Below are 16,145 nucleotides of genomic sequence, written 5' to 3' on the forward strand. Positions count from 1 at the left end.
CTCACCAAGATTTTCATAAAATTGAGTTTGGAAGGAAGGTTTTCAGTTCTATGACAGTAAGAATTAAAATGAGACAATCCCACAAATTCAGGAAACAACACTGATAAATTGGAGGCTCAAATCCAACCCAGTGCGACCTCACAGAACAATTTCTATGAGAACTGCACAGCATGCTGTTTTGGCTTTTGATGGATTATTTTTCATTTTTTGTTCTTCTGAGTCTCTGCTTAGTCTGTGTAACCTTCAACGTTAAACATAGCTGTGCTGTTTATTAGGAACAAAGTTTTTTATAAACAGTGTTATGTGAGGCTGCCTATTTCAATATTAAATTGTAAAATATGTCATACTTTAGCTCGTGTGGCCTATCCTTTAACTCTGACTCTGTTGGTATATTCCAGAGTTGAACAAACCAACCTGTATTTCACTTTTCACTGGTATTTTCATGGATTAGTGATCATTCATAGAGTTATTTTTTGAGGTGCTATGAATTTTGAGGTTTAGCATTCATATATTTAATATGTATTATATTAATTAAACTTAATCTTTGGAGTTATTTGTAGATCTTTCAATGGAAAGATTAATCATCTTCCTCAAGGATTATAACTTAAGCTTATTTTTATTTGAGGACATGTTCTTGAAAATAGGAGTTTGAGTTTTCTCAGGTCTGAAGTATGGCTGTTCACTAAAAAGTTACATTTTAAAAATGTTAATTTCATGTTCTATTTACTTTCTTGATGTAACTTTTTATTATTTTATATCATACTCTTCGATGCTTTAAGACTGTATCTTTTCATTCCTTAAGGTAAGCAGTTTGAAGCTAGTATATTTATTATCTTTCTTGTGTTACCTTCATATAATTAAATGTGTTTACGCCATCTGTCATTTTATTAGTCATGTTTGATTGATAGAATTAAACTTCCGGCTTTTAAAAATGAAGAAATCCGTATCCCTATACTCTCCTGTGTAACTCTTTTTCTTTTTTCTGTCCTTTGCCAAATTTTGTTAGTTATATTGTATTAACGTCGTCAGTGGAAATAACATTTTGCGTCCTATTCTGGCATCTTAATGCCTTCATTTTATTTTACTCTTATAGTTCTGTGGTTCCGTAGCTTAGAAGTTTATCATCAGTTATTTTGCCTTGGTTTTTCCAGTCTTGTTTGGTTAACTAAATTCTTCCTTTAACAGAGTCCTCTGAAAGGACCCATGGGAATAATGTTCCTTGAGTTCTTGCATGTTCATAATTGAATAATTATTTTATTAAATTAAATTAATGAATTAATTTACTTTTTGGCCATGCCACACTGTAGCTTGTGGGATCTTAGTTCCCCAACCATGGATTGAACCCAGGCCCTTGGCAGTGAGAGTGCAGAGTCCTAAACACTGGAGTGGTCCTTGGGATGAGGGATGTTTTGCCAGATACTTTTTCTTTGATAGGGACTCCTCAGTGTAATGATTTGTTTCTCTAAGCCATACTGTGGAGATCATACAGAGGTGGCTCCTTGAAGGAAACTGCTGCTATATGAGTACTTCAAAAACGTGAATCGGATAATTACAGAAAGTGGTAGAATTCACTTTTATAGCTCTGCTATCTAAATCAAACGTTTCTCTTGACTCTGTTGGTGGGGAGACATATGGAAAAATAATAAAATAGTGGAATTTTAGGTTTTTGTCTTCTAAGACTTTCATGTGATTGAAAGATTTGTTTTTCTGGATATGGTCTCTGATGTCTAATTACCCATTTGACTTCTTTCTGTCAGAAACAGAGACATGTCAGTGGCAACATGTAGAATTAGATTGGGGTACTGACTACAGTCTTTCTGTTACATTCCTAACATAATGAATTTTGTCCATTTGGTCATGGTTTTTCCCATCAGTATACATCTTTAAGATTGTTAGTCGTTGGGCACACACGAGGTCCTTTGTAAGAAAGAAGTGTAACTTTGCATTACAATTTTAGAAAAAATTTTTCTAAGTAGTAATCAAATACTACATTTCAGACTAAGGATTCATGGCCAAGACACATTATAGAAATATATCTGTATATATAGGGAGAGTGGTTTGAAATTAACCTTAAAAAAGCCTTACTTTATAACCATTCTGATTATAACATTTAATTATGAAATAAATAACTGTGGGTAGTCCTACTTACCCAGTGACATTCTCGAAATAATTCTCCATCCTTGCCAGTCACTTTGTCAGAGTGAAAAGTTGAAACTAACATATGCTGTCAGTGGAGTTAGTATAGTACTTTAATAGTTCTCCTGTCCTGGGTATAGGTAAAGTCTTAGAAAAACATAAAATCTGAGGTGACATAGAATAAATTCAAAACACTAGAAAAAAAAATCACTTGTCATTTCAGTCTAGTTTCTTTTCTAGTGCCACCAGATGTCAGTGTAACCACAGGACCAGAGAAATACACAGTAGATAAAATGGCTACGAACATTCTTTTTTTTTTTTTATGAATAGCCCAGTTTGCTTTTTTTTTTTTTTTTTTTTTAAAGAAATTCACGTTCTTTTATTTATTTATTTATGACTGTGTTGAGTCTTCGTTTCTGTGTGAGGGCTTTCTCTAGTTGCGGCAAGTGGGGACCACTCTTCATCGCGGTGTGCGGGCCTCTCACCATCGCGGCCTCTCTTGTTGCGGAGCACAGGCTCCAGACACGCAGGCTCAGTAATTGTGGCTCACGGGCCCAGTTGCTCCGTGGCATGTGGGATCTTCCCAGACCAGGGCTCGAACCCGTGTCCCCTGCATTGGCAGGCAGATTCTCAACCACTGCGCCACCAGGGAAGCCCCGAACATTCTTTTTTGCTTTGTGAAAGAGGTAGGGAAAAACGTTTTATTCAAATTAGATATACAATGGAAAGATTATTTTATCAGTGAATTGTAGAGAAAAATGAAGTGCATAATGGAGAATAGAGTACATGTAGAACTTAAGAAGCATAGATACAGTTAAAAATTCATATATAAATCAAATGTACTAATAGAATACGTAGATGATCTCTGAGGCCCTCAGAAATCACCAACCTGTTGCTATAACTAGAGGAGATGGACAGCCTGTGGTTAAACTGTTCATTACAGCCTTACTGACTGTGATGTTTCTCAGTAGAACTACTGTCACAATCTGAGCCTCAAGATGAAAGAGTATATTCTAGCTTATAGATGTAAAACTCAGCTCACTACAATTTGCATTTGGTACAGAACTTGTCTACAGTAGTTCCCTAGAACACATAGTCACATTAGGCATTTTTCCAAAAGAGCATTCAGTAGGATAATTACATTTTAAAAAATCCCTCCTTTAGAAATTTATTGTTTAATGAGTGCTGCATTAAATAATGATCATTGTTTACTATTTTTAGTTAGAGTTTAATACTCCTAGTTAGATTTATTCCTTACATGTATGTATAGCTCTACCATATTTCTCCCAGATGAGAATCCTATGTTGAGTCCATGTCTTCATGAAATCTTCATGTGGGGCTTGTGACTGCACTCTGTGTGCTACATGCCTCAACTGAGTTTTTTTTTTTTTTTTAGAAGGCGGAGGTCATTCTGCTTTTATTCTGTTTAAAAGCACCTAGCTTTTTATTTATTTATTTATTTATTTATGGCTGTGTTGGGTCTTCGTTTCTGTGCAAGGGCTTTCTCTAGTTGTGGCAAGCGGGGGCCACTCTTCATCGCGGTGCATGGGCCTCTCATTATCGCGGCCTCTCTTGTTGCGGAGCGCAGGCTCCAGACACGCAGGCTCAGTAGTTGTGGCTCACGGGCCCAGTTGCTCCGCGGCATGTGGGATCCTCCCAGACCAGGGCTCGAACCCGTGTCCCCTGCATTGGCAGGCAGATTCTCAACCACTGTGCCACGAGGGAAGCCCCTCAACTGAGTTCTGATTTTGGTTAGAAGTTTTATGTGGGTCAGCGGCTGCTTCTACTTCCTTGATTTCTCCTTTTCAACAATATTTTGTTATTCAGGTTATGTTATCCTAGATTACTTCTTTTTCCCCCTTAAATATAGGAAATGGAAAGATGTGTTTCTTCAAAAATATAAATGTCTTCCTAGAAATTATCGCAGGTAACGATGTTCTCATATCATTCTTACTTTGTTAGACTTTTGCTGTTACAGGTTTCTTCAGCACAATAACCGGACCTGTTGTGGGAGGGGCAGTGTCCCTGCCATCAGAGCTTCTGGTTCTTCTTTTCTGCTGTCTCAGCTAGAGTCTTACAGACAATACGTGTTTGGATTGAAGGGAGGAAAGCCTTTCTCCCATCTCTCTGTGTACCCCAGACACTTTGAGCTGTGTCTTCCAAATGGGGTGTTTTATTTCATGTTTATTCTTTATCCTTGGGCTCTGGTCTCTGTTCAATGCCAGTGTAATACCAGATCCTATGATTCTGCTTTCTTTTTCTCTCTGGGAATCCACAGTACTTTTCCAGGTTCCAGAATTACTCATTTCCTTTCTGTCCTTGAACACCTGCCCCAAACCATAGGAACCACAACAAATGGCCTGGCTCCCTGTCCTCATTGCCAGGCATGTATCTTGGAGATAGATATGCCTAGTATTCTAGGTTAAATTCCAATTTAGTTAAATTCTAAACTCTAGACCAGAGCCGTCCAATAGAATTTGGAAGTGTCCTAAATCTGTACTGTCCAGTCACTAGCCAAGTGTGGCTCTTGAGCACTTCAAATGAAGCTAGTTTGATTGAGGTACTCAAATTTTCACTTAATTTAATTTTAATTAATTAGATTTAAATAGCCACATATGGCTACTGGCTTCTGTATCAGAGAGCGCAGCTCTTCGTATGTCCTTAACTGAGCTGTAGTCCTCTTCTATCTTTGAAATGTTGGCCTTCTTTGCTGTAGCATGTGGTACTAGATGGGTCCCATGTAGAGAGGTGAGGGAGCAAAGAAACACCAGCTTAGCCAATCAGCTTGCTTATCAGTGGGATGGTAGAAATTGCAGCTGAATTTCCCTCATTATCCTCAGTTGATTAGGTGATTATCAGACTCACGCTCCAGTCTTAAGGAAATGTCTTTAGGTCTCTGCAAACTTGGACAGGAAGTGGAAGGAAAAGAAAGAGCATGAAAGTTCTGTATAAACAGCATCTGCCTATAGACCTAGTTCTGTTTTTTGGAAGAGAGAAAAATCTGGCAAGTGAATACAGGTGGTGGCCATGGAAAGATAGAGGATTATGGGCTTTGGATTCCTTTTTTGAGGGTGGGAAATAGTGTATATGTTTGTAAGACAAGATCGGTATGGCTGTGGAGGAGGAAAGATAAACATAAACGTTTATTTAAACTAATAAAACTGGTTTGTGGGTAATTATCATGGAGGAAGTAAATTGGACAATAAATTGGGGAAACCTGAGGATCTGCACTCTCACTTAGGAGGGGACTTGGATATGCACTTCTTGTAGTACTGGATGACGGTTGCAGTTAATTAGGTTGTTGGACAAAAGGATTGATCCTGCAAAGGGAAGAGGCTGTCCTTAGGGTGCATGGAGTGAAGGTGACCAATATGAGTTTAGTCAGAGAGCTGTATTAGTATTGAGGGAACTGTAATTATGGCCTAACTCCTCATGATTGAAAAGCTAACCTTCTGAGTATCCTATTTGTGGAGTTTATTAGGAAAAGAAGTTGACCAGTTATATATCAGGAAAGGGGTAAGGGAGACTGAGGGAGAGAAAGAAGGAACATTTATTGAGTACCTACTGTATTTACTTATATTAATTATTCAATCAACATAAAAGCCCATAGGTAAGTAGATTATCCTTATTTTATATGTGTAATGAGGTTGAGAGACTAACTTGCTCACAGCTGGACAGAGTGCCTGACTACACTATCTGTGTTCTTTCCACTAGAGTTAGGGCATCATCTTGATCCTAAATTATAATTCAGATATGTCTGAGATGCCTGAGCACTTGTGTCATGAACAAGTAGGTGGCAAATTCAGGAGCAGAATGAATGGTTTTCCGGTGGAGATTTTTATTTGAGTAACTGGGTGTTAGAGGGGCTTCTGGGAGACAAGGGTGGAAGAACAGCCTGGTTTTCCAGCTTCAGGGATTCATATTTGAGCCCTGTAGTGAGAGGAGCTGAAGGCAGAAGGTGAAGGATCTGTTTCCATGAGCAGCTCTGAGAGACACAGGGATATGAGCGGCCCTACTCTATAGGAAGCTCGGTGACAGAGCATGCTGTGGGTTAGGTTGGGAACAGGGCATCTTCTCCACTGCTGCTCAGATGTAGCATGTTGCCTATACAGTGGGCACTGCAGGGAAACCAGCATCACTTTGGCATCTTGCATATTCAGAATTGGGAAATAAATGGCACGTATGGCCTGGGTGACGTCATTCTCATTGGCACTGTGCCAGTTATAACCTTCAAGTGGCCTTTACAACTGTGGACATCAAGAAGGTGTCTCAGAGAAGAAGATGACAGGATTATTTAGGAGATCAGAAGTTCTTAGTGGGGTAGAGTTTGTCAGGAGATACAGCTTCCATATTATGCAAGTGGGGCCATGAACTGGTGAAAAACACTAAAAACTTTTATTGTGAAACATTTAAAATATATACGAAAGTAGAGAACATAATATAGTGAACTCCTTTGTACCGTCAGCCAGCTATAGCTGTTATCAGCTTGTTTCTTCTGTAACCCCAATGTCAGGATTTGAAATTTTAGTTTACAGTTTAACATAACTTCACTTGTATGCCCAGGCTAGTGAGTCCCAAAGGAACTCAGGATAAAGACAATGTTATATTTTGTTTATTTATTCATATCTCAACTACTTCCAAAGAGAATTTGAAGTGACTGATGATTAAGGTAAGAGTAAACACTACACACCTACCAGAATGGCTAAAAAGAAAAAGATTGAATGTGCCAAGTGTTTATGAGGATATGAAGCAACCAGAAGATAGATTGCTAATGGGAGTGTGAATTGGGTATAGGCACTTTGAAAAACTGTTTGGAAGAACTTACTAAAGCTGAGTATATACATACTCTCTGTACCAGGAATTCCATTCCTAGGCATATATTCAACAGTAATGTGTATCAGTGTTCAGTAAAAGACGTACTAGAATAGTCTCGTTGTAGCACTCTATAACAGCCCCAAACAGGAAGCTATCCAAAGAGCATCTGCCAACAATAGAACGGGTAAATAAATTGTGTTCTATTTACACAATGGATTACTATACAACAATGAAGAGGAATGATCTGCAGCTAGAGGCAACAATATTGATAAATTTTACAAGCATAATGTTGAACCAGAGAAACTAGATGTAATAGAGTACAGATTTTCCTCAACTTAGGATGGGTTTACATCCCAGTAAGCCCATTGTAAACTGAAAATGTTGTAAGTCAAAAATGCACTTAATACACCTAGCCTACCGAACATCATCGTTTAGTCTAGCCTACCTTATATGTGCTCAGAACACTTGCATTAGCCTACGTTGTGCCTTACATTAGGCACAATCATCTAACACAAAACTTATTTTATAATAAAGTGTTGAATATCTCGTGTAATTTATTGAAACTATATTGAAAGTGAAAAACAGAATGGTTGTATGGGTGTAGAATGGTTGTGAGTATATCAGCTGTTCATCCTCGTGTTTTTGTGGCTGACTGGGAGCTGCAGCTTGCTGCCACTGCCCAGCATTGTGAGAGATGATCATACCACATATTGCTAGCCCAGGAAAATATCAAAATTTGAAGTACAGTTTCTCCTGAATGTGTATCCTTTTTGCACCGCTGTAAAGTCGAAAAATTGTTGTCAAACCATCTTAAGTTGGGGACTGTCTGTATTTTCTGGCCCTTTACAGAAACAGTTTGCTGACTCCTATTCTTGTTAATATTTCCAGGTGTAGTTGAGGGAGTCCTGACTAACTAGGAAGCCTGGGCTCTGGCTCTGTGACTTTGGGCAGATCACTCAGCTCCTCAGGATTTATGTCCTGAACAAGCAGGTGATGAGCTGTGCTCCTAGGAGTAGCTCCAACTACAAATTCATTTTTTCCTTAAAAAAAAAAAAAAGCTAACTTTTTTGCCAAGGCTTACAAAATTTGGCTTCTTTCTACCTCTCTTGCTTTATTTCCTTTCCTTGACTTCACTTCAGTCACACTGGCCATCTTGGCTATTCCAAACATACTCAGCTCTTTCGTACCTCACTGCCTTTACACTTCTTATTTCCTGTTTGGAGTACTCTTCTTCCACCTCTTTGCATGGCTTACTGCTTATCTCTCATTTCTCTGTTCAGAGGTCTCTGTTTCAAAGAGATGACCTCTATCCTCTTTTCTAACATAGCACTCTCATACTCAGTCACTGCTCTTTAGTTTACCTTGTTAATTTCTTCCACTTTTTTTCCCACAAAAAGTAATTTCGCAGTTTCTTTTATCAGAACTTATTTCCTTTATCCGTGTGCTTGTTTATTATCTGTCTCTCCCACTAGAATGGAAGTTCCATGAAGGCAACTACTTTGTAGGTCTGGTTGCTTGCTATGCCTCTTGTGCTTAGTACAGTCCCTGGCACTGTTGAATGATTGGATTAATTATTTAACTATTGCAAAGTCTCAAAGGACATGGTAAAATGGTAGATTTTATTTCAAATGCAAATAAGAGCCCTGGAAAAAAAATGAAACTATTATTATAGCTAAGTTGATTTCAATGGCTTGTTGTTTGCAGCTACTTTTATAGTCACTTAAATTCTTCCACAGAGCTGTCAGGTATGTTTATATAATCATCCTTAATTTACATAGAATGTGAAGTCGTAAGTATAGTGGCTTCTTCCAAAGCACTGTGGTTTGCTGATTTTCTGGGATTTGTAAGTCAATGTGGCTTTTGTTTTTGTTTTTTAAATCAAATTTTAGAAAATTTCAGGCATTTTTTTTCTTCAAATGTATTTTTTGCTGCCCAGTTTTTACTCTCTTCTCCTTCTGAGACTCCAATTAATGTATGCTGGACTGTTTGATGTGTACAGTTGATTTTCCTGTAGTCTTTTTTTTTTCCTCTCTCAGTTCTTCAGATAGGATGATACACATATATATATATATATATTTTTTTTTTTTCCTTCTTTTTTTGGCCATGCTGTGTGGCGTGCAGGATCTTAGTTCCCCAACCAGGGATCGAACCCATGCCCCCTGAAGTGGTAGCATGGAGTCTTAACCACTGGACCGCCAGGGAAGTCCCTGGTTGATTTATATTGATGTCTTCAAGTTCATCCACTCTTCTACCATCTCTGATCTTCTTTTAAGCCCATCCATTTCTTTTTTCAGTTCTGGAATTTCCAGTTGGTTCTTTTTTTTTTTTTTAAACAGTTTCATTACTCAGATTCTCTGTGTATGCTGTGTGTATACCATAGATATTAAAAGTAAAATCTTTGAACATATTTTCCTTAAAGCTTTAAAGCATATTTATAGTAGCTGCATTAGTTAATCTGTTAAATCCAATGTCTGAGCCATCTTGGGATCAGTTTCTGCTCACTACTTTCTGACTTGTATACTTACTGGGCATTGTGAATAGTATGTCACAGACTTGAATTCTCTTATCCTCTGAAAATAGTGAGTTTTTTTCTTTTTTTTAAATAATAGGTAGATTATTTACTGGCTTATGACCTTGAACTTGTTTAGCTTTGGTTTTATGCTTTGTTGAGAGCATAAGGTATTTCCCAGATCTAACTCCCAGGAGGATTCAGTTCCCAGCCTCTGCCTCCTTCTTGATCAGGGCTTATTTTAGGCTTCCTTAGAGCATGTCTAGAGTAGGCCTTAGTCTCAGATGTGGTCTTTATGCCTAGGGCTCTGCCTTTTGGGTGTCTCAGCTGGATGCCCAGAGTGTTAACAAGCTATCAAAGTATCAGTGTGGTTTCACCACTCTGACTGGGCCAGAACTCCTAGGAGTTCCATTGCCCCTCAGCACTGTCTTCTACTTATCTCTGTTCTATTCTTAACCCTTTAGCAGTTCTCTGGTAAGCTTCATCTTGCCTTGTACATGTGTAGTCCAGACCTCAGGCAAGGAATCTTGGAGAACTTCCACAGTGGGGCCTCCCCTCGCACAGTTCTCTTTTCTCTTGGGGTTTGCCCCACCAATTTCAACTGCTTAAACTCTGATATCTTCCTCCTTAGCTCAGCGGACTGCTTCACTCTGCTCGGATCATTTCCTCTGCTTGGAGTATTCTTTCTTCAACCTTACCCTTCCTGTGCTTGGACTTCAGCTCATTGCACCATAATCCAGAAATGTCCCCAGGCAGAAAGCTGGGGTGATCATGGGACTCACCTCATGTGTTTCCCTTTCCTTAGGAATCAGTCTTTTGCCCATGGTTTAATGCTAGAAAAAGTTGCTTTATGTATATTTCCCACTCTTATGATGGCTAGTTTAGTACCAGTTATTTTGTCATATCCAGAAGTATAGTTCTGAAGGCTATTCCGTTTGGAGAGGAATGAATTCTTAAAAAGAGAAAATCATATTTTATTTTAGACATTTATTTTTCATTCACTGAGTCAATGCTTATTTATTGCCTGTCTTCTGTTTGCGATTGGCACTTGGCACGTAAGGGGAACGGAACACAGTTTCTCTCCTCAAGCGTACTTTACTAATGATAAGGAGGCAAACAAATAGTAAGTTCGAGTCTGGGTTTTTTTGTTGTTTTTTTTTAAATAACTTTCATTGAAGTATAATATACTTGGTCATTCTGGTTCCCACTCCCCCTCCAATTTGGTAACTTATTATATAAGGACAAAGAAGTTAACCCAGCTCTTCCAAAGGAGAGGCTTTGGTAGTAGGATGTAAGCTGTAAATACATTTTTCTAAACCACTATTTCTTTTTTTCTAAAGGTTTATTTATTTATTTAATTATTTAATTATTTAATATTTTATTTTTGGCTGCGTTGGGTCTTTGTTGCTGTGCATGGGCTTTCTCTAGTTGTGGTGAGTGGGGGCTACTCTTCGTTGTGGTGTGCGGGCTTCTCATTGCAGTGGCTTCTCTTATTGCAGATCACGGGATCTAGGCGCACAGGCTTCAGTAGTTGTGGTGCACGGGCTTAGTTGCTCCGCAGCATGTGGGATCTTCCCGGACCAGGGCTCGGATCCGTGTCCCCTGCATTTGCAGGTGGATTCTTAACCACTGCGCCACCAGGGAAGTCCCTAAACCACTATTTCTTAACGATTAACCATTAATTAACCATTTGCCTTATTTTGAAATAATTAGCAAGAGCTATAAAAATGCCATTTTACCATTGAGAAATTTTTTTCACTAGAGATGCAGACATCAGATATCTTAATGTATTTATGATACTAAAAATTTTCTCTCTGTCTGACTTCTATAGCATATTTAATAAAACAAATTTTTTCGACTTTCATTTTTAGAAGGTCTCCCTAATTCATGGAAACAAACTTATCTACACTCTGTTTCATATATCACCACTGACAACCTGATAATCTTCAACTCAGGCTTTTGGCTATGGAGTGATTTTTGCCAGCAGTCACTGATAATGATGTATGAATTGGATGTGAAACAAATTCTACTAAATTTTCATTGCTTGATATAAGAACATCATTTTAACACTGATTGTCATTTATTATTGTAAAAATATCTAAGATGCAGACTTGCAGTATTGTGCTTTCAGTTTGCTTGTCATTTACTATTGTCATTTGTGATCAGATGGTAATAGCCAACCTTTCAATTCTTTTGAGACTGTTTCTCCAGACTACTGCTGTTTCTTCTGACCTGTTCATCCCATCCCCCTCTCATTTGCATTTTTAACAAAATAGAAACGCATATTATCTCCATTATCAAAGAGAATATGTTTGCCTCCTGCTTCCATTTCCTCTGTATCTTTTTTTTTTTTTTTTTTTTAAATTAATTATTTATTTATTTAATTTACTTATGGCTGTGTTGGGTCTTCGTTTCTGTGCGAGGGCTTTCTCTAGTTGTGGCAAGTGGGGGCCACTCTTCATCGCGGTGCGCGGGCCTCTTATTATCGCGATCTCTCTTGTTGCGGAGCACAGACTCCAGACGCGCAGGCTCAGTAGTTGTGGCTCACGGGCTTAGTTGCTCCGCGGCATGTGGGATCTTCCCAGACCAGGGCTTGAACCCGTGTCCCTGCCATTGGCAGGCAGAGTCTCAACCACTGCGCCACCAGGGAAGCCCTCCTCTGTATCTTTTAAGATACAATTGAAAATAATTTTGTATGTGTACCAAAAGGATGTATATATTAATGGGTTTGGGCTAAGACAATTGTGATAAATGTTTTGGAATTGCATAAGGAGTACATATATGTTTTGATTTGTTGATAGGAAAGATCACAGTATTGTGAGTTCGAAGCTGAATAAGTGATGGGAACATCACCGAAGTGCCCCGTCCTACAAACATGGCTTTTTACTGACAGTAATTTTTTTGACTGTTGTATTGCAGCTGTTGAAAATGGACAGATAGATGTGGTAAGGCTGCTACTTCATTATGGAGCAGATGTTACTGGATCTCATTCTATGTGTGGATGGAACACCTTGCACCAGGCTACTTTTCAGGTAAACTCTGAATTTATTATTTCATTTCCATGTAAATTGTGTGTTTTACCCTTTTAAAATGACAGTTCTGTACAGTTTTTGCTTCCTACTTGCCTGTGATTTATGATGGTTAGTGCAGTACAGAAAAGGCAGTCTAAATGCTAACGGTCATTCTGAATAAGCCAACTGCTCTAGTAGTTCTAGTAGCTTTGGGCTGCAGGGATTATCTTAAGTTTTTCAAACGTTGATAGCATAGTTAAGAGACCATCAGAATATTTGGGATATAAACTGATAGCGAGCAACGGCTTATTTTATTTATAGCACTGTGTTTAGAAACTGTGATGACATCTTAGTGCTTGTACTTGCAAACTAATTTTGCAGGATTTTATAAGGATTATAATTCCTAGAGATTCCCAGTGTTTTATCTGTTTATGTTTAATGTTCTAGCTAAAGGTACAGAATAATCTGATTGTTTAACACTTTCTTCCCATCCACCAATACACTTTTTTCCTTTAGTGAGGATAAAAAACATACACACAACAATGAAAAAGATATCTTCTATTTTCTTTGTTTTCTCTTATTTAAAATATGAATCTGTGCCTTAGGAAAATGCTGAGATCATAAAATTGCTTCTTAAAAAAGGAGCAAACAAGGAATGCCAGGATGACTTTGGGATCACACCTTTATTTGTGGCTGCTCAATATGGCAAGCTAGAAAGCTTGAGCATACTTATATCATCGGGTAAGACTAATCCATTCGTCTTTACACTGTTAAGATCATGAGTTTTAACTTTGTATCTTCTTAGGAAGAGTAATTCTTGACCAGATATAAATTAGGTTCTGGAATTTATGGTCTTATGTTAGTGGTAAATAAGAGTACATACAAGTTCATTTATAAGCCTGGTTACTAAGTCTCTATTACTAACATAATACAATGCGCAACTACTAATTTATCTGAGTAGGACCATAATGATCTATCATTAAAGCAGGTTTATTGGCAAGTTGAATGATGGTGCTGTTCTTTATTATAGGGACCTGAGCAATTCCAGCTTTCTAGGGTACAAGACTAGTATAGGCTTAATTAATTTTTTAGATAGTTATTTTGTATATTAACCCTTTGAGTTGTATGTTTTGATCAATTGTGTGATATTTAAATGGGTTTATTTCAAAGCATGTTTACACTTTATTATGTTAATAAATAACAACAGAAGCCTGTTAAAGGTTTCTCAGTGGCAACCATTACACATTCAGCATTGTCGGAGAGGATGGTGTTGAGGTGGCATTCTTACTCTGTGTGACATTTCTGTGACCAGAAACTTTTGTTATGTAAGAGCTTTTCAGTTCTTCCAGACACTGTGTGTGCACTCACACTGCTAACCTGACGAAGCATGGATAGTCAAGAGCAGATGGGAAATACACAAGATTTGCCACCACGCAATTTTTTTTAATACTTAGACTTTTCACATATCTTCTGTAATACCTAAACTTTTAATAAATTACCAAAACAAAGTTTAAAGTTGAGAGAATCCCCCAAATCATTTGCTCAAGCATTTTTTTTTTTTTTTTTGTATTAAGAATCCCAGGCTTGGGGACTCCCCTGGTGGTCCAGTGGTTAGGAATCCGCCTTCTAATGCAGGGGACGTGGGTTCGATCACTGGTCAAGGAGCTAGGATCCCACATGCCACGGGGCATCTGGGCCCGTGTGCCACAACTGCTGAGCCCGTGCACTCTAGAGCCCGTGCACCACAACTAGAGAGGCTGCATGCTGCAACTACTGAGCCTGTGTGCTCTGGAGCCCACATGCCACAACTAGAGAAGAACCTGCATGCCGCAACTAAGACCTGACAGAGCCTAATTAATTAATTAATTAATTAATTAAAAAAAGAATCCCAGGCTCTGAGCATTTAAGTGCCTTGCCAAAGATCTAGGAAGTATTCCCTGGCGGAATCAGGACTTGGATCCAGGACTTGTGATTTCTCATCTTCCTTCTTCTATGTTGTACCTTCCCAAGGACTGTCGTGATGTATTTTGTGACTTCCAGTCCGTAAGTTCCAGTTATTAGTGTGTAGCTAATATTTAGAATGAAATAGGTTAAACTGCAGCTTAATGACTCCTCATGCTGAGCCTGTCTCCTGGAACACTAAGCACCTGTTTTGTTTTTCTTTGTTCTTTTTTTTTTTTTCTTCTCCTCTCTGAATAGTTATGAATAGCAAGTTGAAAAGGTATGTAGGTATGTTTATAAGGTAACTATACATGTTTCTAACTCTTTAAAATGACTTTCCTTTCAGTGAATTATCTCTCATTTTCCCAGCTTTTCTACCTGTAATCTTACAGGGACTCGTTCCTTATTCTTTCTTATACATTGAAATTGTCGATCAAAACAAAACATTGCTTAAAAGAGAAAGTTAAGTAGGTTTCTTTTTTGACTTAGTCTTTTCTCAGTTATAGTGTTCATTTCTTTCTGAGGCTGACAGTAGGTGAAGCCACCTTGTACAAGTCAAGAATATTCTGTGTATCTAGACATGTTGAATATCCAGTTGGAATTTCTGACAGTTCCATAAACTCTAAGTTACCATTTGTGTTTTGCATTGTTTTTACCCATTTCAGGGCTTTGGTTTATTCAAGGTATATTTATGGAACATCCTTTTAAATAAAAAAGTAGTCTTTCCCCCCCTTGATGATGATGATTTTTCACTGAGCTGTATTCCAGAAATTTAAAAATTCTCGTGGTCATGTATTAACACCATACTTGGCATACTTAACACATTATTTGTCAATGAGAAAAGTTTGAGGAAGTCTGCTATTTTTGAAACCTTCACAAAAATTGAGGTCACTAAACTTTTTCACATCTTTATACATTTGTGTCTAAATAATTGATTAGATTTATGCTTAAAAAGATCAGCTTAGAAACCCATTTAAATAGACCTTTTTCCTTTTAATGTGGGCTCTGTTTATCATGCACTGGTCATGAAGAAAAGTGATATAATGAAGAGTATAGTCAACATTAGTTTAAAGGCATAGCCCCCATGTATATCATATCTACTGGAATTTTTTTTCACAAATCTTAGCCTGAATCAATTAGTGGCATCTGTAGAGTCTCATAATTTAGATTTTTTTCTTATCCTTTCAGTAATGATCAGAAAAGTTATCCATATTTGATGGTTTGCATTTTTCCCTTTTTAAATGATTGCTTACTGGACCCTCAGAGTGCTTGTTGGAATGAAATGAATCCTTCATTGAATAAGATTCTTATTTTAGCTTAAAAATGAATTCTAAAATATTAATCACTTGTTTTCTTGCTGACATAAAAGTAAAAACAATGTAAATGATTACCAATAAGTTATGAAAATTAATATGTTTTAACAACAGTATCCACTAAGGAAGAAAAGCTATTGTACTGTGAAACCCTTTTAAGGCAGCTGCTTTGAAATTTTTGTTAATTATTATTACTATTATTTGCATTAAGGAGGCTATATGTTAAATGTTTATTTTAGGTGCAAATGTCAATTGTCAAGCCTTGGACAAAGCTACTCCCTTGTTCATTGCTGCTCAAGAGGGCCACACAGAATGTGTGGAGCTTTTGCTTTCCAGTGGGGCAGATCCTGATCTTTACTGTAATGAGGACAATTGGCAGTTACCTATTCATGCAGCTGCACAAATGGGCCATACAAAGTA

At 37.8% G+C, this 16,145-nt stretch overlaps 1 protein-coding gene across 3 annotated transcripts in view; it reads left to right on the top strand.

Annotated features, from left to right (window-relative positions):
• Nucleotides 1-16,145, top strand: part of ASB3 (ankyrin repeat and SOCS box containing 3) — a 93,193-nt gene that overhangs the window by 44,266 nt on the left and 32,782 nt on the right. For all 3 annotated transcript variants that reach the window (XM_059943353.1, XM_059943354.1, XM_059943352.1), the window contains 3 exons: nt 12,380-12,492; nt 13,077-13,212; nt 15,965-16,142. In XM_059943353.1, the coding sequence (XP_059799336.1) occupies nt 12,380-12,492; nt 13,077-13,212; nt 15,965-16,142 (427 nt within the window). The remainder of the gene's footprint in view (nt 1-12,379; nt 12,493-13,076; nt 13,213-15,964; nt 16,143-16,145) is intronic.

This window comes from Balaenoptera ricei, chromosome 13 (genome assembly GCF_028023285.1).
Source record: "Balaenoptera ricei isolate mBalRic1 chromosome 13, mBalRic1.hap2, whole genome shotgun sequence".
Lineage (NCBI taxonomy): Eukaryota > Metazoa > Chordata > Mammalia > Artiodactyla > Balaenopteridae > Balaenoptera > Balaenoptera ricei.